General features: G+C 31.3%; 1 protein-coding gene across 1 annotated transcript in view; it reads right to left on the bottom strand.

Moving 5' to 3' along the window:
- LOC132923691 (uncharacterized) overlaps nucleotides 1-24980 on the bottom strand; it is a 350681-nt gene that overhangs the window by 52641 nt on the left and 273060 nt on the right. Inside the window, exon 6 of the mRNA XM_060987614.1 lies at nucleotides 21314-21492. Coding sequence (XP_060843597.1) covers nucleotides 21314-21492 — 179 coding nt within the window. The remainder of the gene's footprint in view (nucleotides 1-21313; nucleotides 21493-24980) is intronic.

Genomic DNA, 24980 nt, shown 5'->3' with positions numbered 1-24980 from the left:
ACCTATAACGTTTATTCAAATTTTGATTTTTACAATTTTTAGGTATACTTAAATACCTTATTTTGTATATACCTTATTTTCCTATAGACTGTTAAGTAGGTGATTTTTTGTTTTAAATGTTTAAGACGTATCCAAAACAAAGTTCGGTGTGAGTTGTGCTTGATGAATTATTGGTATAAACGACACACATAGCGCGTATAACCAGTGACCAAAACGAATATACAAATTTTGGTTTCACGAAATCTACGATCGTTTGTGGAGCAGATAAAAAAATAATACCAACAACGAGACTAGGACATGATTTCTTTTTTTTTATGTATACTGGTAGGCGTAGTTTTTTGATCTGGTTGGGGGAGATGTCACCAAAAATTTGATAAATGCATCTGATATACAAGTATACCGAAAATTTCTCGCTCCACAGACATAATAATATATTGTATTTATTATATTTATATTTGTTTTTATTTTTTCACGTTTTTTTTTTGTATCATTATTATCTAGATACGATGTTTTGAAATAAAAATCGGTTACTTTTTATTCGTATAATATTTACTACATTAATTTCCGGTTTGCTTATCGAATTCACAACAGCAACAACAACACACAAACCATAATCGTGATTATTATCGTTATTGCTATTATTATTATTATTATTGTTGTTGTTGTTGTTAAGGAAGCACTGCTCATTTGCGAAAAAAAAAATGAAATAATTACATTGGCCAGTATTCTTTACATCATACATTTAACATTACAATCAGAACAATCGAATTGAAGACCAATTGAAGCCAACAACGATGATAGGTTTTATTATATTATGGTATTGAACTGAGTAAATAAAATCAAAATAATAATGGATGTTTACTTTTTTTCCGTGTTTTGAAATATAAAAACATAGAATAGACTGACTTATGTGTAACCCCCGAATTCTCCTAAAAAAACTAAAATTGTACAAACGGACAACGGACAATAAAATATACTATATTGTTAGGATATTATAATAATAATAATAATATGATTTATTATTTGCTACAGAGTAGACAATAGCTTTGGTATTTGCATGTTTTTTTTTTTTTTTTGATAACGTTCCACTTAAAACTCATATTTGACCAGTTTTGAATATTATAATATGATGTACTTACTGCATTATGTTGTTATTCCCGTTGTTTTCCTACGACGTTCAAATCAAAAACAGTTATTCATATCGGAACAATATTGATATAATAATATAAAAGCCAGTTTTTAGAGTAAATCCATTTCTATATTGCTTACTAAGTTTCATAAAATTTCTGTTTTTACATCTTAACCCGTCGTTGGTACACATATTATAGTTCGTAATATGATTGCTACACTGTGAGCGCGGCGCGCACACTTTACTTTTTATATTATTATTAATTGATCGATTAACTTAAAAAATTAAACCATAGTTAGGAATATGTATATTTTTATCCTTTACAAACATGTTAATAAACACTTTTTATGTACAGTTCATAATTTATAAAATAAAAATAAAAAACTACAATCTTATTTCAAAAAATTATTTTTACTTTATCATAATATGCTCGTCGTATGCTCCTTACATATTGACACGGTCATTTAATTGGTACTGTCGACTTTGTCTAACGATAACTGATAGGAAACAGCAAATAGCACAATAATTAATTTTTATAAATATTTATAGACATGTTATCTGAAGGTATTATTCATAGTATCAGATTAATTCGATAATATTTGTACGAATAACACTCAAAATGCTATCTGTGTGAGCGGCGAGCACCAACGACGGGTTAAATTCGTTAACCGAAATAAAATAGGCAAGATACTAAAACATCCTAGGATCGAGAATAAACATATATAATATGTACGTCAATGACAAACGATGACTATTGTATTTATTTTTTTTTTCGTAATATTATAATATACATTATTTTGGTTTTATTAATAATAGCAGGAAATGGTTTGAAAAAACCTGCACACGTCAACGACTCGATATTTCTTAAGCGCCGCGACTGCTAAATAGCTTTAAAAATATTATTGTTTAAAAAAAAAAAATACTGAAGATAAATAAAATATTGATTTACAAATGGAAAACTATTATAGGTATTCCGTATTTTGATTTCGTGTGTATTTTAACCTCGAAACTAGTGACAAGGCCTGTTGGTAGTTTTTTTTTTCTGTGACTTATTGACATATTTAATATTAATCTACGCGTATCGGTCGTATTCACCGAGAAATATATTAACAATCGCTTTATAATATGGATTTTTTAAGTGCTAAAGAGTATTCAATTTTAGACGTGAAGCCTCCTAAATTAACTTTATTTAGAGTTACAATGCGCATAACATACATGGTAATGCAGCAAGCATGATCTCCCTCGTTTTTAATTTAATAATCATTTAATAAAATTGAATCAAATTATTTTTTAATATATCTAGATCTTTAATGATTTCATGTTATTAAATTAATCCACCGTGTTTAATTTAGTAACTCAGAAACTTCTTGCTCGAATTTAGAAACAGATACGTCAATATTTTCAAAATCGATCTGCGTAACACTGTTACAAAAACGTTGCTTTTAATTTAAAAATATAAACAAAGTTTGTGTTGCTATCGGAAATCCTTTCAGTTTTATTAAAAATTGAACTATGTGATTACTCGAAAACATGGCGGTCTAAAGTGTGATTGAAAATTTCAAAAATCAGAATTTTATAACTCATTTTTAAAGAAAAAAATGGACGTGAGCATGACTGGTAGAATTACCTCCGATCATATTATAATATATTAAATCAGATGCATTTATAAATTTGTTTTAAAATTTTAAATACATTATTTTATCGTATTGTGGTGTTTGATGTAATGCCAATAATAACGCAACACACGTAACACTAAAATTGTAGGCACTATCATACTATACGTGTCGCAGATTATACTATAAAGATTCGTTAAATTTTATATGTTTTTTGGCGGTGCCTACTCCTCTGCCACTACCCTAAAACGACGAGAGTTGACTGACGGCGGGCGGCGAACGCGTTACTCGTACAACGATTATAATATTATGAAAATAATAATATAAACGGCACGCGCTTTAGTACTCGCACGTATTATAATATTATATGGCACGGCGAGAAGTGTTTCCAGAGGGTTCTCCGTCCGTACATATAGTTAAAACGGACGTTGTAACCGTGCTCATTGTTCGGGACGAATAATAACACGACACTACAATATGATTTAATCAGTGGTGATTCGTACGAGCATTATTGCGACGGAACCGAATAAGGGAAATCTAAACGTCATCATAATATGTTTTTAATGTTTTCACGGCATACCGAAAACCCCGAAATATTATTTACGATATTTTCGAATTTCCCAATTTTTTTTCTTTATTTTTTTCTTCCGTTTCCTAGTGGATTAATTGATAAACAATAGCATCATATGATTTATAGCGCAATAGCGTCGTAGCGGAGCCGCTGGTGGTTGTTAGTCTAGTGAGGCGTGAAACGAAATCATGTTGGTATATACGACGTATAATAATATCGGAGAATGTGGTGTGTGTGTGTGTGAGAGGGGTGGGGGGTACCTTCTGCTTACTACTCACTTTCATAAGACTATATTATGTTTTTTTTTTTTCATGCCGATCGATGAAAGTGTTACAGAAATATCGATGATAATACGGTAAGACTTGGTGTATTCTTTTTAAATTTAAATTATAATATGTATACATACGAATATCGTCATGATGCTGCTTATAATACTCCATCGAGCAGGATATAGACGCAGAAGAAATTAAGAAATTTGAAAATATTATTATTTAATTATTATTGTAATAGGCGTCAATCAGCTTGAATGACTTGATTCAAAATCATGAATAAAATCTATTTTAATACTTTAAATAAATATTTATTTAAAAATTAGCGTTTTGGTTTTGTCCGTATCTGCTGCGCAGGCGCTTTAGTGCTGTCCGCCAATGTGGGTTGACCGTAATAGGCGAATTTCGCCGGGAAATGAATGTACGATGTACTATTATCATTATTATATGCTGTACAAGATACGCGTAACAGTCTTACATGAAGTCGGTTGCAGTGAGTTTAACAGTTTCCCCCGAAAAATCGTGATAAATCACAACGACTGTTAATAACCTAAGATACGGCGGCGTCCAATAACGCGTATTGATTTATTTTCAAATCCTATATTTTATATTACCTGACGATACACACTTTTGTGTAATTTTTTTAAATCTACGAGTGGCGAAAGAAAAATATAATATAATTATATAGTAATATTGCTAAGTAAAAAAAAAAAAAAAAATAATAAAAATAATATAAGAGTATTAAGAATAATAATTTGTTGTGTATGTTTATTTTTTTTACAGTTTATTATGTAACGTCGTAATATTACATGAAAATAAGCTTATTGATGTCATTTGAAACAGCGAAAATAATTATTGCAATATGAATCTTCAGAGACCGATGATTTGCGTCTCGAACAAATGGGGTACACAATACTGTTTCCTGTCAAGTTTGACTCGAAAGTATATTCTATTTAAGGTGAAACGTCCATAATAATCCATCTCTATTGTGTTTTATTTTATTTTCAACGTTACGGTGGCGCGCAGAGTATATTATGCAGGCTAAATATTTAAAAAGATGTTCAAATCCTACGAGCCATTATATGCCAAAAGGCATAATACGGTTCTAGCGGTACTCGTCCTCTCAAATACGAAAACCCGAGTGAAATTGAACGAAATGAGTTGACTTTATATATATTTTTTTTTTTTTTTATGTTATACTCAAAGCATTTGGCAAACATCTTCAACATTTTTGAATTCCTCGCCAGTGCTTTGACGCATAACGTCCTGTTTCTAATTTCAATTCCGAATTCTTATAGATACTGTTTCAAAGGCTGTAAAAAACGAATTTGATCGAATTCATCATCGCTCAATGGCATTCGTGGAATGAACAAGATTAATAATAAAAAGTGTGCAAGCACATCTATTCGATGTAGATAAAATATAAAATGTTTTATACCAATTATTCTATGATATGGCTCAATAAATTGTCAAATTATATTATTTTTACTTCTTTGAAGGAGATAATAATTTTAATTTTACAATTTAATAAACGTGCTAGAGCCTAATACATATATTTACAATAACAATATAAAAATTGAGTATGTAATAATTATGTGATGATGTATGAATTTTTAATAAAATCTATTCTATAATATATTACGTCTTATTCTGTAAAAGCGCAAAAAAATATGGATACCTACTCAAATTTAATCACTGATTTCATGTATTTTTTTTTTTATTTAAAATTATTTTAATATGTATTTGTTTAGTTCTTCATCGAATCACTTATTAAGAGTAAAATTGAATTATTATCAATATTATAATTAGTGTTATTTATTTATTGCAACATTATATGATTTAGTAGGTATTAGTTTGAATCAAAATGTATAGAAGATTATTCGTTTATTTAATATGTATCAAAAAATTAATATTTTTATAGAGACGTTTATAAAACAAATAATTATTATAAATTATAAATTATTTATAACCACTATTTTTAATAATAATTAAATACTCTAGAGTATTAAAAAATTGATATTTTTTAAATTTTTAAGATCATTTTTAAAGTTTATGAAAATCGCTATAAATCAGTTTTCGTTTGTCAAAATTCAAAAATATAAAAACTTAGAAAATCAAGAATAATTTTAATTATTAATTTGGTAATTTTTTTAAAGTTTAAATCATCGATGGATCATTATTTTAGTAAAATAACTTAATCATTATCGTTGTAGTTTTTCCGCCACTTTCATCATTAACATTATGTTTAGTGATTGACTTTAAAACGAAATAAAACACAAAATTATAATATTAATATGATAAAGGTAGATATTAACACTTAATTGTCTTTTATATTTTTATATTGAAATTTTTTTTAAGACGCATATTCAATGATTTTTAATTTTGTACAATTTTTAGTATTTTTGTTTATGGCAAAGAGTTAATTTATATAAACATATTTCGATCATACAATTTTTTAATAAACCAATATTTTTATTAATATTTACACGGTTTTTGTATTATGTAGATGGCATAAAATAATTTTGCCCACACGTTTTAATTGAATGATCAAGTACAAATTATCAAGAAAGTTTCAATGTATATTGCTTATTCATTATTAGAATATTTTGATCTAAATTTTTATTTCCAAACGCAAACTAAACCAGAATTATATTACACAAGCAAATTTATTTGTCAAACATAATAGAAATATCATAAATTAAAATTTTGCAAATTGTTATTCATTATTTTTTTTTTCCAAACCATTGGCACATACAAACACAAAATACAATAACACATATGAATCCACTTAGCTGTAAAATTTTATTTTTTTATTTACGAAGTTCATTCAATATAATATGTTTTTCTCTTTCCACCTAAACTAGGTCATCCGGCAGATGACATTTCTATTTGTGATTCCAGCATTGTCCCCCGTGGATGAGGGTTGACGTGAAGAAAGACGATGTTTGTAAAATAATAATAATAATAAATAGGAGACCGAGCGAAAAAAAATTCTTTCACGCATACGTTATCGCATTTACAACACTCGTAAAACGAAAGCATATTACAAACAAACAAAAATCCGGTTATTCCGAGTCGGATTGCGTAGGAAAAGGGTTGTTGTACGTTTCGATTAAGTACGACCATAGTCGGCGTTTACAAAACATCGCCGTATATCCAGTCGGCCGGTAAATTATTATTATTATTATTATTATTATTATTATTATTATTAATACAACTGTCGCGTTGTGGAAAATGTCAACCAATGACCACAATATTTATGCTATTTTATATCACATAGAGCATATTATTATGTGACACAATATTATGATAGTATGCGAGTACGCAGCACGCATGTCCATCAGGTGTTCGTATATAATGTATATTGTACGGTGTAGCCATGTGAGGCCCTCACCCTCTCGTTATTTTGCGGATTAACGTTGTTTATATACCGCATAAGTACTGGGTGATTATTTTATCAAATGCATTTAAATTTTCAAAAAGTATGATGTTTTTGACATGTTTTTTTTAGATACATCTTATAACATTATAATTATAATAAAATAGTACTCCCCTAATCTTTTTGCTATTACTTAAACCAGGAATTGTATAAATATTGACAATGGACAAACATTCTTAAATTAATTACCATATAAAATGTAGCTAAGGGAATGATATGGCAATGAGAGGTGCCTTACAACATTTGGATTGCATCAAATATTACCGATACCTACCGACTTTCCATCAACAAATTAAAAAAGTAAAAAAAAAACAATAACAGTAAATTCAATTAACAGTTGATATTGATACCTTTTACTAAAAAATGTGTTGCACGGTAAAAAAATAAAAAAAATATAAAATGTTTGGATTGCATATTATTTCAATATTTTTTTTAAAATTTTAAAAATAATATAATATACATATAACGTTGATGTGAGTTAAAACTTCACTGTTAAAATAATCACCACACGTCATAGTTGTAACAAAATTGAAATTCTGATGTACACGTTAATGTAAAATAAATCACATTCAAGTACTGTAGTATCTGGAACACCGCATTAAACTTCAACAATCGGGTCTGGATATTTCAGATGATAAAAACGCATAATATAATACAATATTAAAGTTATAACCACATATCAAGACTTGTAAAACTATTGAATGCATAATTTTAGTTTTAGTGTTATTATTATTTATATTTTATTGCAATCAAAATAATATGTTTCGTATAGATATTGAGAATACAACACATGTGGTAAGTATAAATTAAAAGAGTATACACTTTCTATAATTACTTTCGAAAAACACATAATATTTTACGATATTGCAATCAATGAAAAGTTCTCGCTAATATAATGTTGTCGCAGTCGTGCAGATGCAACTCATAATTCAAATGCATTTTTATTTGTAAATAATCGCTTGTAATATTAATTCATTAGACACTATATTTTTTAAATAAATGCACAAAAAGTCATTTATTTTCTAGAGTAAACGAAAGTAGCAGGTAGTTGTTTTAAAATAAGCGGTCGAATATAAAATGTGGTTTATAATAATAATATATTTTCAGGACGATTGTTGGGATGCCGTTTATGACAGTAAGTTGTTTGTCAACCGTTACACGTTTCAACAGCCAAAATACATTAAAAACTACCAAACGAGAACTATGTATGGCGGTACCGCACAATAATAACAATATGTCAACCGTTAGTTAAACGTATTGGTGATATTATTGTATATTTTATTTTATTATTATTATTATTATTATTGTTAATATTATCGTGTGTGATATTATCAAGTATTGTATTATTCTTTTAAATATTGTGTGCCGGGCGCATTCACGTATATGTATATAATAATAATATGGAATGCTCAAGTCTCGACGTCATATTATATCCATTCATCCACCCATCTATACACATCGCTGTTACGTCCAATAAAGCGTCCCCGAGTACCATAATAGCAGTTGTCTTCAATAACGATTTGTCAATGTTTGACACGTAATATTATATACACATATCGTGTGTGTTTATGCGTATGTATGTGAATGTGTGAGTGTGTTTGTTATATTATAATTTGTATTGTATGCACATAGTGAGAGAGACTAAACCGGGAAACCGTGAAAAATGTACTGTGTTCCGAGCGCACGTTTCAAACGCCTCTTTTGACGACTGTGATGGTGGTATTATTGTGTACATAGAATGGCATTTAAAACGAATTTAATGTTTTTTTTTTTTTTTTTGAATTTATCGGTTAGCGAAATTTTTATTTTTCCACGTCGGCGACTAGGTACACATATTATATACATTTATTACAGCTTTAACATGGTCGTCTTTTAAAAAAATAATTATTATAATAATATTAATATTGCTGTGCGAAAATCCATTGAATTGTAATTTTATCATTGCACGGTGATGTGATGTAACAATGCGATATTATTGTTACCTATGGAAATGCGCTAGCAGAGAACCAGAAAACCGTTCGTAAAACTTTTAAACGACCAAAAATCCAATAATAATTCAATACGCTTTTCGTGTACACAAAGTTTCTACTGACATAAGACTACAAGTATAATAAATTATTATTATATACAACATGTAAAAATAACAAGTTGATGTATTTTCGAATTTAGCTAATTAGTAGGCCAGTGTCGAGCAGCAAGACGCCGGCGAACCGCCGTTAGAACTATTGCGTTTACACGGAGATTATTATTCTCGAGAAAACGCTTCAATAAAATATACAAAATACACGAGGCGGCTTAGTGGGAGATATGCCATGCTGCCGTAACGAACGCGCAATGTGTACCCGGTGAATCACATTTACAGCACTAGTAAAGGTTCATCAAAGATGAGTAGTTGAGATGAACGTGTTATCCTCTGTAAAGGGCGAGATTACAAAGGATAATCAAGGGTATAAGTCCGGAGTGTCTAATGTTTGCTAATGACGGTACCCTAATTGATAACAGTACGAGGGGTTTATAGCGGAAGACCCGATGGTTTAAGATTGGCGATTAAGAAATATTAATTTAGTTACTGCAGGGAACCGAAATGTACCGCGAATAAAAAAAAAAAAATAAATAATGTCTGAAGAGAATAACTGAGCAAAAAAAATGAGAAATAAAACTTTAATCGAAACAAAAATACGCGAAATGCAGAAATATATAATATTATAATAAGAGTGTAATACGTGACGGCGGTAAAAACCTGAATTTTAATGACGTACGAAATTAAAAAAAAGAACATGAGTAGACGTTTCAACATTATATATGATTAAAATAATGGAAGTTTTACGTTGTATACTTGTAAAAAAAAAAAGTTTTAAAAGCGTATCATAAGACCGTTGACAGTGCACGGAACGGCAATGGCGGAGGAGTATGCGCTGCAGCAAGTATCCAAATATTATGTGTAATAGGGACGAAAATTGTTGAAGAAAATGTGAGTGCATAATAAGTAGGTAACAAAATTGAATCTATACCGTTAGTTGGCTTAAAGTTTAAAGAGTTCAATTTTAAAGAAAACGGGAGAAAATATAGATTGAAATAGTTTGCGAACATTAATTAAATATAATATAGAACTATATATTATGTGCACGCGGCTCTAACGGACGGAATTAACGAGGAAAGAATTTACGGCAGCGTTGCAGTAAGTGAAATAAAAAAAAAAAATGATCAAAGTGAATACCGCCGGAGGAGATGATGGCGGAGATCGCGTCAAGTGGTTTATATACGATATAGTGTAATATGCAGTTTATAAGACAGTGTAGAGTTGTGGTGCAGGTGATGTTATCCCGACGAGACGACGGCTGCTATATTAAGCCGACTAACTACCTGTGCACTCTGAACGTTATTTTTAGCACGAATATATTAATTTTACACTCTTGGTTTAGCGTAAAGTCAATATAGTACCTATTGCTAAGGATTATTATTATTATATAAAAAAAATGTACGTACACGATTATTATTTAGTGTAAAATATCTGATTTACTGATGTGTGGTTAAAGATAGTGTATTATTATGTACTAATTACGATAATATAACTGTCGGTTTTTATGATTATAATAAAAATGGATTATAAGCCAAACACTACGTCATGACAGTTTAAAAATAGTAACAGTGCATACATAAAAGTAAATATTAACTTAAATACACATCAATGTTTTATGTAACTACAATACTTGAGTATTGGCACACGTAAAATCAACTTAAATTGTACATATACAAATATTAGACGTAAGTACTCACGTTTTTAGATAATATAATAAATAATAAAAATAATAATTTCGTAAAGCAATTATTAAATACGTATTTTAAATCAAATCGTATAAATTTATTAAATTAATTAAAATTATCGTATTACACAGAAAATATTATGATATTTTGATCAGTACTCCATTATATTCATCATTAAAATAATATTAAAATGCATATTTTATAATGAAAAAATAAAATAGCAAAAATATATTTATGCTTATGCTTATATATTGCAATTGGAATCGTATTGAAATAAAGCAAATACAAAGAAAATGACTAAAAAAACGCGAAGACGTATTTTTTTATGCTGGTTGACATTTTTCCTACCTAGAAGTAGACGGAGATAACGGGCACAGATGATATTTGCCGATACGGTTGGTTTTACATCAAATCTAATAATATTGTTTTTAGAGCGACCTGCCGAGTCCATATACCACCGAATAGGATGTCCGGTGACGGTAGACGATGGTCAAAATGAGAAAATATACAGACGAGTGTATCACGCTAAGTCGCATCAAAACATAACACTTTTTAGGGCCAGGTACATTTCACACATATTATTCAAATCATATTTTACTGTCATTTATCTAATATTGTAATAATATGTTTTTATGATAAAATTATTAAATATTAATAGATTTACTTAATCTATGAGTTTGCGTGTCGTATTATGTGCTTAGTACTTAAAAAAAGGGTTTGAAATATGGATTTTAAGTGTAATATATTAAAAATTCAAAAATCTGAAATTGAATAAATTCATTACTAAAGAGAAAACGTAGGTGAACATTATTACATTGTAATATATTGTATTATGTTATTATCTAACATTCAATAATATGTTTAAATCGTTACGTTGATATAACGAGTATTATGCTTACATATTATCTATTTTTTATAATAATATTTTATTATGCATCATTACAATCAATAAAACTCAGGTCGTTTAATTTTATCGTGTTTATAGTATTATATTATATTTGTTTGTATTTAATAAGTAAATTTTTTAGTTTTTGTAAACATTTTAAAATAATCGGAAAAATGAAGTCTGTAAATAGTTTGAAACAAAAAAAAAAAAAAAGTTTTTTTAAATAGTTATAAAAGTATAATATCAATAAATAGTTACTAAATTTATAACTTTTGCACTTAAAAAAAATTCGTGTAATAGTAAATTATGCTAAATTATGTATGCAACTTAATGTTTGTAATAAATTTGAGCTAATTTAAAACTTTGTTAATCTGCCATGCTCTTAAACCCGCGTAGATGCCTACTATATAATATCGATTCTTCAAACCGACACGATAGAACGTTATAGGTGGAGGTGCATACCACAAAACTATATTATAATGTCGTTTGTTGTGATATAATAATTGTCGTGCGTGCGGGTGTGTGCGCGCGCGCGCCGCATTCCTTAATTCGCAATACTAATATTTCAGAGTTATTAAAAATGCGTTAGAGAAATTCGAAATGTCATAATTAGTTTGTGATTTAACACACAGCTACTATACTACAATGGCGGGTACCTACTGTAAACTGGTGTAATTAAATTCAATTTAGCAAACAATAGGTCTTTTGTCCGTAATCCACTCGTTTGAAATGCGCACAAAGTTCCAGTTTAATTTTGTAGTAGGTGCAGTAATTTAAAATTCAACGCCAGTGTATAGTGTGTGTATATTATTATATTGTATATGTGGCACGAATGCAACCAAAACAACTTGCTATATATTATCATTATTATTATTATTATTATTATATACACCGCGGTGATGGTGAATCGCTGAAAACTTATCCGATAATTTAACAGTATTGTCATTAGTAAAGTTTTTCAAAGTCTCTAAAAATCGTTTGTTTTAAATTAAAAGTGTAAGTTCGCACGTGGACATTTCAAAAAAGTTCGTTAAACGAAAGTATCCCATCTATATATAATTATAGTTTGCGCGTCGGAATCGTGTTTCGCTGCCGCGGATACAATTTTATAAAAACCTCGCTATGGCAAGAGACGGATATTACCAGAGAGAGGAGAGACTTTACGATCGGAAAAATTACTAATTAAATATTCCATAACCGAACTACAGGTACTGCGGCCGTAATTAAAAACGTATTAAAGTAGTTGTGTGTACAAAATGTTGATTACGTGCGTGATATTGTCGTCTAGTTGTTCCGTATAAAAAGATTTATTATATTATACACATCATCGTTTTGAAATGCTGCGAGTTGAAAAAATATGTCTTAAATAAATAAATAATAAGTACGCTTACTCAAACATTGGATTACATTTTTCGACGAAATAATATATATTAATATAATATTTTCGTAATAAAATTGAATTATTCATAAAATATTTTTTTTTAATTTTTTTTTTAATTTTTTTTTTTTTTACATATAATCGGATTTATTTTTCATTAGAAATTCAGCACACATTTTAATACATTATATATAATTGTCATTGACTTTCGATATATATATATATATATATATATATTTATAATATTTATTTTTTCGATAGGTATACATTTAATATTCGCGTCCTGGCGATTTCCAAGTCAAAATGGTTTCGTTATTATGTGTACGAATAATAATATAATAACGACGTTTTTAGTTTAGAGATTGATTTTGAAATGAGAATTTTATTAATTTATACGCATATACATGTATTATACATAGTATTAACTCGATACGCGATTAAAATGTTCGTGTTGTAAATCGTTTTCCGAGGATTTGTTGTTTCGAGCGAAATGAAGAGACGATTCGAAATAGAAACAGCTTTACCGGTCAATCGTCGATTAAGTGGCTTACAAAATTCGTATCCTAATCAAATATTCGGTAGGCGCTGTATATATAAGTACGAGAGAAAAACAAAGGCAAGATAAGGCATTTCTCGTTTTCAATAGCCCTCGTTTTTTAAAAACCGTGTATTTATATAAAATATTATACGCACTAATAACTACTAGCGTACCTACTACAATAATGCAAATGGAAAACGAAAAAAAAAATTGTAATAATGGATATTTTCGTTTGGGTTAGAACAAATAACGTCATAAAAATAACAGACTGCTATTCGACTTTCCAGAAAATTCGCCCGAGACCGATATTGTCGTGTTTCAGTGTTTGGTGTATTATCAGTATATACATGTGTGAACAAAGCTTAGGCCCGAGCAAACATGTCAACGGTCTCGCCAACGCTATCGCGTCGAATATACACACGCCGAAGACATTATCCAAGCGATTTAATTTTCAAAAACCACAAACGTAATTTTTATACATATACGTTTTGTACAACGCAAAGGACATTTTGAGATTTTGTACAGAGAAAAAGGTATTGGATTTAAAGATATATTGTGATCTTTGATGATATCATCCAAATTCTTAATACTAATATTTTAACATTTTATAATTATTTCTCAAATATTATCTGAGTACAATACTATATGTTGGTTAATATTATTACGTCTATTTCATATTTTCGTATACCGACCGGCGCCCGTAAGCACTATATTGTAAATATTTTAATGATTCAAAAAATATTCGTTCAAATTTCGATCTGTAGTACCTGGTCCTATATATTATAAAAAGAAAATAATAAAAAAAAATAATCTATTCGAAACTTTTAGCGAGAGAGAGTTTTCGCGTGAAAAAAAATCTAACGTCTGTATGGCCATTGGACTTTTTCCTGATGGGGTACACTGCAAATAAATCTAAACGCTTACAAATACGGCCGCCTCTAAGTGTATACCCACTCGAAAAGTCCAAAAAAAAATCAGAATTTGAATAAATGCATTATTAAAGGGGAAAAAAGGGGGATGAGCGTGCCGACTGAATCACCCTGTATAAATATACGATCCAATATACGCAGTAACGTGTGTGTCGTAGTGTTACGACTCTATACGATATCGGTACGCGTGTGTCACGCATAATATTATAATAATATCGTATCGCATGCACACGGGGAGATACGTGTGCCGATGTGTTCCAGCAGTCCGACCGACGTGTAGAACGCATACAATATATTATTATAACCCGGTATATGGTTCGGTGAGCGGGCTGCGGCGGCGGCGGCGGCGGCGAGTTGGCAGCAGGATACACGTCAACCGCCCCGCAGCGAGGATGACGGGCGAGCGTGTGCGTTTTACGGTATTCCGATTGTCTCGTGGTGTGGGGGGGGGGAGAGGAAAAAACTACGCGCGTGGCAAAAAAAAAAAAAAAAAGGGAAAAAGAAAGTAAAACGTCACACACATTCACGTGTGCGACGTGTACCGCCGCCGATCTGATGCTGCTGTGGTATATACGATATTATATATCATACTGCGCATACGGACCTTACTTGTCAACGGGCGCGAAATATTATATACATCATCATCATAACCATCAGCATCATCATCATCATCATCGTCATCGTCGTCGTCGTCGTCGACGTCGACGTCGTCATAATGTATCACGACGTGGGACGAAAACGAAAATAGTTTCACGGGGGGGGGGGAAGTGCGAATATTTTGACCGACGGTGTGTATAACACTATATAAGACGACAGTTTTCGACAAATCGTATCGATCTAAACGGTTCACCACAAAGCCGCGCGCGTATACATTATTATATTATATTGTTGTGATATTGTATTGTGTTATCTCGCGAGTCGGCCTCTCCTGGACCGCCTGCAACATAACGATAATGTTTGTTGGTAGAAAAAAAAAAAGATCTTTAAATATATTCTTCTCGCTCGCCGAAGTGACGTTTCTCCGATTCGATTAAAAATCCCTTTGCGGGACGAGTGTTCCCCGAAAAGATGACGTTCGACGGTTTTAATTATTGCATACCACTATAATACGTGTTATTCGATTTTGCGTATATTGCGAATAGATAGAAAAATATACCGTCTAACAGGAGCGGCGATGTTCTGGTGTTCGACCGTCCGATACCCGTCACGATATGTATTCAGCTATGTTTGTATACGCGCGCGCGCGGCGCGTGTGTGCGAAAAAAGTTTTGAAAAAATTCCGATTTTAATTAAAACGGCTTCGTTTTCCGCCGAGTGAGTAGAGCTCCTCTAATTCTACGCACTATATAATTCCCCCATGAGCAAAGTCGGCGGCGGCGGCGGCGGGGTGAGAGGTGGCGAACTGTCGAGCCGTCTGCCATTCATATCATATACATTACGTATTATTATTATTATTATTATTATTATATACATGACGTATAATAATATTATATTATTTTGCGCGTATATGATATGATATTAATATACTTTATCTGCTCCTGTAGTTTTGATAACCTCACGGATCCACGTCCAGAACACTCTTTAAAATTTAAATGCGAGCGATATACATGTAGGTACACGCGCGGTATAATAATAACATTATTATTATATAGAAACGCGCAATTACTTTATAATAATATTATACAATAATAATAATAATAATATATGTGCCTACACGAATAATAGATACCTGCACCGGATGTGAACGTGTCATAATAATAATAATAATACACCTCATTCATACTTTGCGGAAAAAGATTTTGATGGCTTGAAACATTTTTTTTTTTCTTCTTTTTGGTGTATTGCTCGTAACTACATACGCGTGAACGTCATTAATTTAATATTGCGCGCACAGAAATGTAGTAAAAAATGACTCGTCCTGTTAAACTCCTGCCAACCACAAGCAGCATTCATGTGCGATATACATCCGGCTCGTTTGTTTTTCCGACTTTCTGTCCCGGTCGTTGCCAACTCGTTAAAATTCAATTTTACTGAATTTTCCGGCACCAGACGACGATAATATGTGCGCGATAATCCCGTTTATTTATCATATATAATATACTCGTGCGATATATATTACCTACCCATACATTATATATACCAGACGAAATTTAATCGTCTCCTTTACTACTTTCAACGCTCGCTTTTTTGTAAAGGTGTAATCGTCAATTCTATCGTACTGCACGATAACTTATTATAATTTTCTCTCTCTCTCTCTCTGCATACTGGATGATTTTTATATCGAAAAACACTCATTACATATTTCAAAATCTATTAACGTTTTTAAAAATATATTTTTTACATAATTTTCAGTCGAAATAAATCAAAAATGTTTAAATCTTATGTTCTAATAATAGTTGTATTATTAAAGCTTTTCGAATGACAACATGTATTTTTGATTTCATATTCTAAAGCATAATATATTTTAAAGAATTCCGATACATAAAAATCGAAATTTGGACAAGTATTCTTTGAGTTATAAATATTTAAAATGTTTGTGAGCGGAGTAAAGCGGTACGAAGATACCTCGTGAAATGTTGGTTATCTACTCCGCTCACAAAAGCTTTAAATACTTATAATTCATAAAATATACGCGTCCAAATTTCGGTTTTTTTTTTCGAAATATTCCAAAAATATATTTTGCTTAGAATATGGAATTAAAAATGGATGTGGTTATTAAAAAAATATAAAAAGTTTAAAAATTTAATAAAAATGTTGTTTTATTTCGACTGGAAATCATGTAAAATAATATTTTTTGATAACGGTAATGAATTTTGAAATAATGAGTATTTTTCGATAAAACAATCACTCTGTATGCGTTTACATCTAATATAATATACATATAATATTATATCGTACCGGCTATACGTGCTATATGCATGCCCCGTCATAATGTGCATAGAAAATTCCGACGACGATTATAATAATAATAATAATAATATTGTATTAATGACTGGCGCGTTATTAACGAAATTCGAATAAAATTCCCACCGGCGTTCGCCCGGTGTTATGATTATACAATAATATTGTTTATAGGGTTTGCGAACAATCAATATTTATTTAAAAACAACTGTTCGGGTTCGGTTCGATGCCCGAAAGGCTTCCTGCAATATCGCGGGCCGAACGACGACGGATACGCCGAGTATAACAATATTATATAATATTATATAATATACGGCGCGCGCGCGTGTTTGTCGATCTCCTAAAATTGTTTATATACCGTCGTAATATGCGGATATTACAATAACACTACGACTCCGCAGCAATGCGGTGTGGTACGGTTTGCCAGCTTATTTCGCGGCAAAACGCGTAAACACACATTCATGTCGTCACTCGTTTGTATAGGTACGCGAAATACGATATTATATTATATATATGTATACGGCGGATAAACCTGCACGCGGACCCCAAAGACGGTTCGTGTGACGAACGAACGATAACCGAAAAAAAAAATACCATACAAACAATATATATACATATTATACGAGAGTAAACGTCCTCCGCGGCTTTTGTCGGGAGACGACTCGTGCGATAAGCTCTTATCTCGGACGGGCGCGGACAAAGTTTTCGGTTTCCCCCCCCCCCCCACTCGCGCTCGTTCGCTGGGCCCCCGTAAACACGCGTTACTATGCCGATTTATTCCGAAAATTTGTTCGGCCAAACTTTTCCTATAAAAAACTGTCAAATTCAACAGACGGGTTAAGTGCACGCTTTTGTTCCCGCGCACACACACACACACACACACACACACACATACACACACACCGGCTGCCCCACGTGCATATTATATTGTTTTCGGCGCGACTGTTTTTTTTTTTCATTTTTTTTTTTTTTTTTTTTTTTATTCTCCGCTAGTTTTATTTACCGCTCCGCCGCCGACATTTAAATGTAAATGCGTTTTAGATTTAACACGTCACGGGATATAAATGTGTGTCGCGCGTGCGTGCGTGTGTCGGCGCATCTATCTCGCGCGAGCGTTCGGCAACGGAATCCTCTGGTATAGACTGCAATATTTATTTTAAATATACGTTTTTTTTTTTTTTTTTTTTCATTTAACCGATATCGGGTGAGTGATTTTTTTCGCCTTATCGGGGTAGAAAGTTAATAACTACAAACCCTTCTCGTCATCCCGTCCCGACGGCGGTGATGCGACGGCACTGTCGACGACGGAGAGATTCGATTATATTATACGTATATTATACGTATTATCGGAACGCCCGAACGGTGTTCGGCGTTGTTGTATACTCCGCACCAGAACGGATACGAGTAATATATAATAATAGTATAATAATATTATTATAATACGTATATGCTGCGCCCGGACGGACATAAATATTTTCAATATAATTGGATATGCGCGAATGTGTGTGTGCGCGCGCGCGCTAGTCTGCTTTTGAAAAGTCACAATAATGGTATCATGGTACATCGTTTAAATAATAATAATAATAATAATAATAATATATAAAGCAATATTATGGTGCGGCTTAAGCGATCGTTATATAATAATAATAATATCATTGGTATATACCTAGTATAATAACATAATATACTTATTACGGTTATCACGAGTAAACATTATGCAGACATCACGAAATATTCACTATCCGACGCACCGCGACTAGGACTCTGATTTTCTGCGTTTGCGCCTACTGTTACGACGGTACGTGTACACAATATTATTATCACAATAGTTGTACGGCTGGCCGTAATAGGCCGGTCCGAAAAACGAGATATGGCGACGTGTTATAAATACATAATATTTTTGCACACGTTTCGTTAGGTATATTTTTTGTTCACTCGTCCGAACGCAACCGGTTTGAGTGCAGAATAATAATAATAATAATATTATATTCAGTAGTACGTGAACAAATTATTAATCGTCTACGTTGTTTACTCGCGGATTCAACGCAGAAGTGCGTGGACGATATTGTTTATTTTTATTATGCACCCCATCCTATCGGACTGCAGAAGCGAGAACAACTCGATTTCCGGCGGTACAATAATATTAATATACAGGACTGCGGACAGATGACCCGGTGAAAAAATAATGCATAAATCACGTCATGTTATTTATTATACATTCGCGTTGGAATGCAAACAGTGATACGGTTGAAAATCTTTTTCACCACGAGTCGACAAACGGTGTGTCCAGAAAATAATTGCGACGAAATCACAATACTGTTATTATAATTATTGCATATATATATATTCTTCGTGTCTGTCTGCGGTGTGGTCCATACGCTCCTTCCTCTACACGTGCCGATCGTACAAATCAACGCCCACCGACCAGATTCGTTTACGACCACATCGTCACGATTGAACCGCAGTCGCTTGATTTGATTTTTACAAAAAAAATTAATAAATCGAAGTTCTCGTGATAAAATTGTCGTACTCGTACAACATATTTAACGTGTGAGATCGATTCGAGTTTGTGGATTTACATAACTCGTCGAATAGTTGCACAAGTCTCGAAGCGTTAGCAGAAATAAGTTCTGCGGCGAACGGGCGTGTGTGTGTGTGTGTGTGACGGAAATGGTGATCGGACTTTCTCCGTATTACGTCCCCGCGTCACACGATTTTATTGACATTATTAATAGTGTGATGGTATACGATTATGTTAGGCCAGCGATTCCCAAATTTAGCTCCGGAGCCTTTTTTTAAGTATAAATTTGTCGTTGGAGCCCCCTAGAAATATTTAACGTTAATTATTGTTATCTGTCTGTGTTCCGTGAACACTTATTGTGAGCATATAGTATATATATTATAATAATCGTGTATCTACAGGACAAGGAGGATAATATAATTAACAATATAAAGCTACCGGTCGAGGAGGACGGTTTCCACTGTCGTCCGCGAACGCGTTCCGACCGGTCTTCCGTACGCGCGGTGTGTTCGTGTGTGCATATAAAAATACGTCACGTGTAGACGTTATGATAATAATACTATCGTCCCCGACTGTCGCGCGCGCATACTTCGGCGACCCGCGATAAAACAATAATTGTATATCATATTGTTATTAATATTATTACTATAGACCGATGGATGACCCTATAAAATATTATATTATTATAAAGGTAGCGTTATTTATTTTTTTTTTTCATGCGAGCGCGCGTGCATTCCGTGCGATTTTGCACGCGTCGGTGTATTATACGTCAACCGCTACCCCTAACCCCCGCACAAGCCACCCCCCCACCCACCGCACGAACCGCACATCATTTCGGACCCGATTTACCGTGCTCGCACACACACACACACACACACACACACACGTCGTACCATTACAGTGCGCATTTGTAGAGGTATATAAGTCGACCCTTTTTTTTTTGTTGCTTTTTTCTTTTATTCTTCTTCGCGTGCGACCCGACCGCTATTACAGAGGAGGAGCACTGCATACGTAATAACACTGCGATGCGATGCGACGGCGATTAAAAGTTTGCCCGGCTGTTAAAATGTAAAACAAACGGCGTGTACGTCTTTCGACAGGCGTCGGGCGCACGCGCGATTCGTATACGTTCGACGATCGTATTATTATTACGATAATAGCACGGCGTATTGTGATGGCGTGTTCGTGTGTGACGACTATACGACGGCAGTAACAATAATATCTATTATTATCTATGTATGATATTCTATATAGGTATGCCGTATATATATATATATGTATGTATGCCGTACTGGACTTTTTCGGTTCGTCCGATTCGCATTCGGCATACGCGTCTGACGAGACAAACAAATAAAAACAAATCAATACACCTACCTTGGAAGAAAACGAAGGTCTTTCTCTTGACGTATGGGGTGTCCGGAATTTTGAGTTCGCAGTCCAAAGTGGATTGAGTGGTAATGTCGTCGTCGTTGATCAGGACGCTTATGATCACTTCGTAGGAAGTGTCCTTCAAGCGGTTGATATCGACGCGGGAATGAACCAACGGGTAGCTCCTGAAAAGTAAAGACAGTTATTAAAATAACCATTTTTAATGCTTCTCTGGTGGTAGGTAGACGTTTTTGTCATTTATTTAGCAGCATATATAATATTTGATGTTATAATAGTACAGTAAGTTATACGTCTCGATCGGAGTGTAGAATATAATTTTTAGTGCTCATGGTCAGTGATTTAGCTTTGTCTATTGCAGGCGAATTGGTGTAAATTTTAAAATTTAAATCACAGTTACAACGATTTTGGAAGTTGTTGTGAATTTATAGTTCCTATTTCGTTCTAGGTTATACAAAACATTATTTAGTCGTTATAGAAATAATAATATACACTGTCATACTGATTTTACTATACTTATGCGTTTTATTCGCTTAAACTGGATTTTGTTGTGATTTAAAAGAATACACCCTTGTCAAAAGTTTAACCGGTCAACACTGTTATTATCATAATAATTGTATTTTACAATATTGAAATGTAAGATCACGATATTATAATGTCATAATGTACAATATTGTGTATACAAATTAAACCACGACGGCGGTGTAGCTATATTGCATATCTAAGACGCCGCGCGATCGTAAATGTAAAAGTAAAAAATTGTAAAACGAATTATAATTTATTATTATTAGGATCAATGCCGAATCGAAATATCCAAAATATTTGAAAGTGTATACTCGGATCGTCTGTCATAAACATAAGCATTTAATAACAGCCAAACATTTTGATACAGTCAATCCACGGCTAACAATATTTTGGTAGTCAGTTTTGTAATAACAGCATAATAATTACGAGCAGTACAACAACAATAATAATATACGACTATACGAGTATTATGTTTTTGACCGTCATCTGTCGGAGGGATTTGTCTATCAAAATCGAGACGGCAACTATTTCGTTATCTGTACGATTATTGCCGTCCGCCAACACGCAAAGCGAAATAATTCTGTTTTTGGTCTGAGCAATATATCCGGAAATGTTGGTTTTCACTGTAAAAGTTACGTTAAAAACGTATCCTGGCCACTGACGTTCAAGATAAATGTGTTCCGGTCTGGTCTATTATCGTGTAGGAATTGACTCGGTGAATTTCTCAACGATCATTGCACACGATGAACTATATATATATATTATTATGTACACAATGAAGCAACTTTATTTTACTTTATTACGAAATACAAATATCATTGGTCGTACTGACATTATATACATTATGTATAATATAAATTATATATTATATTATGTATACTGTGTTTTTTTTTTTTTGTTCGTATTGAGTAGAAGTTATTATTATTATTACTGATTTTGTTATTGTTTTCACTTTGTTTCTTATCTTATTATCAACACTGTTGTAGCAACTGTGTATTATAAATAATTGTAATGATGTAAACACGAATTCATAAATAATAGCAATAAACTTCCTACTCTCACCACATACTATTGTTTCTAAGGAGTAGGTAACAACTTGTAAATGTAAATATCAAATGCAAATATAATATATTGTTATAAAGTTGAAATTGAGATAAAAAAATAAATAAATAAATAAACATGAGTAGCTATATTTAGTTTATATTATTTCTATATTATTATCGATATATTATGGACTACTTGAAAATAGTCATTGGAAATATTAAAGGATATTTTTGTAATTTGTAAATAAAATTCAATAATTTATTATGTAAGATTTTTGTTCCAAACGTTCACTATGCTATTGGTTTAATATTATATTTTTAGTATTTAAGCGCAGATATAAAAATGTCAATTTATTTTTATAAATAAATTTTAATTTTTAAGAACTAATATAATCATAATCTACAATCTACTGTAAACGATTAAAAAACTCTATCTAGTAACTATAAATATAATTATATTTTGTATCTGATTCATTAAACAACCATGACTTTTTTGACTCAAATGAAAAATGAAATAAATTATCAAATGTAAATAAAAATTATATTTGATTAGTATGATAATAACTTAACATTGCAATTGTAATAATATATTGGTTAAATTAATGCAATAAAAGAATACAATGAATTTCTGCGAACGTTTTTTATGGTTATTAAATCATAAATAACTGTTGAATTGTTTTATGTAGTGCTTACATTTTTTTTAATAATATGCAGAAATAAAAATCTAATGATAATAATTATTATTATGACTTAGTAATTACTTAGTTAATTACTTAGTTGTAACTTAGATTTCTATTACATTTTATCGACTCCCGTTATATTAACTTCGTGGATATTTTGAAAGAAAAAAAAATGTATGTAAGATATAACCCGATAATTCTTATATCTATAGATAATAATTATTTTTTAGACAATATGTATGCAATACAAGTAATATAAGAAAACTGACAACTCATTTGGGTAATACGTATAGTTATCAAAATGAAAATGAAATCATTTAACAGCTATAAATTAAATAATGCAATTATGAAACAGTAAATATAATAATATTTCAATCTAAATAATATATGGAGTATAAAATAATTAATTTCTAAGTACAAAAATAGAAAGTAACTAAACATTTTTTTTTTAAACAGAATATTTATAGATATTGATTTTTAAACAATATTTAGTGATTTTTCTTTTAATACTATTTAGGTATTTAGGAACACGATGTATAATATTGACTACGTGGACTCAACGTAACGTATTTTTGTTTTGTTTTTTTAGTAAGTGAAATTTAGCTTTAGTATAATAATATAATGACCACTCCATGACGGATTATAACTACAACAGATTAACCATAAGATTATTAAAACAATTTAAATAGTTTCTGAATAGTGGTAGATCAATATTATGCAATTTTTTCAACTACGGGTATTTTTATCTATATTTAACTATTTTGTTTTTCCAGAAATGTGTGTACTTGAAAATTATTGTTATTAATAACTTTAATTAAAATCAATAATATTTTAATACGCAATTGACGTAAACGGGCAAATGTCTCATATCAACTATGTCATTCTTAAAGTAATTTAAAGCATACAAATTACTCCCTTAAGTAAATCTTAAATATTATTTATACAAACAAATATTAAATTTATTAACTGAACAAATTCACATGTTTAAGTTTGAATATTGTAACAAAATTGTTCAGAAATAAAATGAACTCTGTCTGTACATTCTTCTTTGTGTGTTGTATAACTTGTCGAACTTGTGTAAAACTTTGTACCACGTAGTTTCTTAACAATTTTAGTAAATATAATTTTATAAAATCTCTTAACTTTTATAGACTACAATTATATTTTAAAAATTATCCAGTCCATATTTGAAACAAAAGTCAATGTATTATAACGAAAATTAAAATGCAATTTTCTACTGTTGAAAAAGAAAATTATTTGATGAAAACTAATTGATTATACAACGTTTATTTTTTGGTTTAAACATATGTGCAGACTGTTTTACATATTGTCAGCTATTTAAACAACCACATATTATTATTTAATGACAAAATATCTAAAATAGCTCGTGGAAATATTGTATGTGTA

The sequence above is a fragment of the Rhopalosiphum padi genome, chromosome 3 (assembly GCF_020882245.1).
Source record: "Rhopalosiphum padi isolate XX-2018 chromosome 3, ASM2088224v1, whole genome shotgun sequence".
Classification (NCBI taxonomy): domain Eukaryota; kingdom Metazoa; phylum Arthropoda; class Insecta; order Hemiptera; family Aphididae; genus Rhopalosiphum; species Rhopalosiphum padi.
The sequence above is the reverse complement of the archived record's forward strand: the minus strand, read 5'-3'. Positions and strand labels throughout refer to the sequence as shown.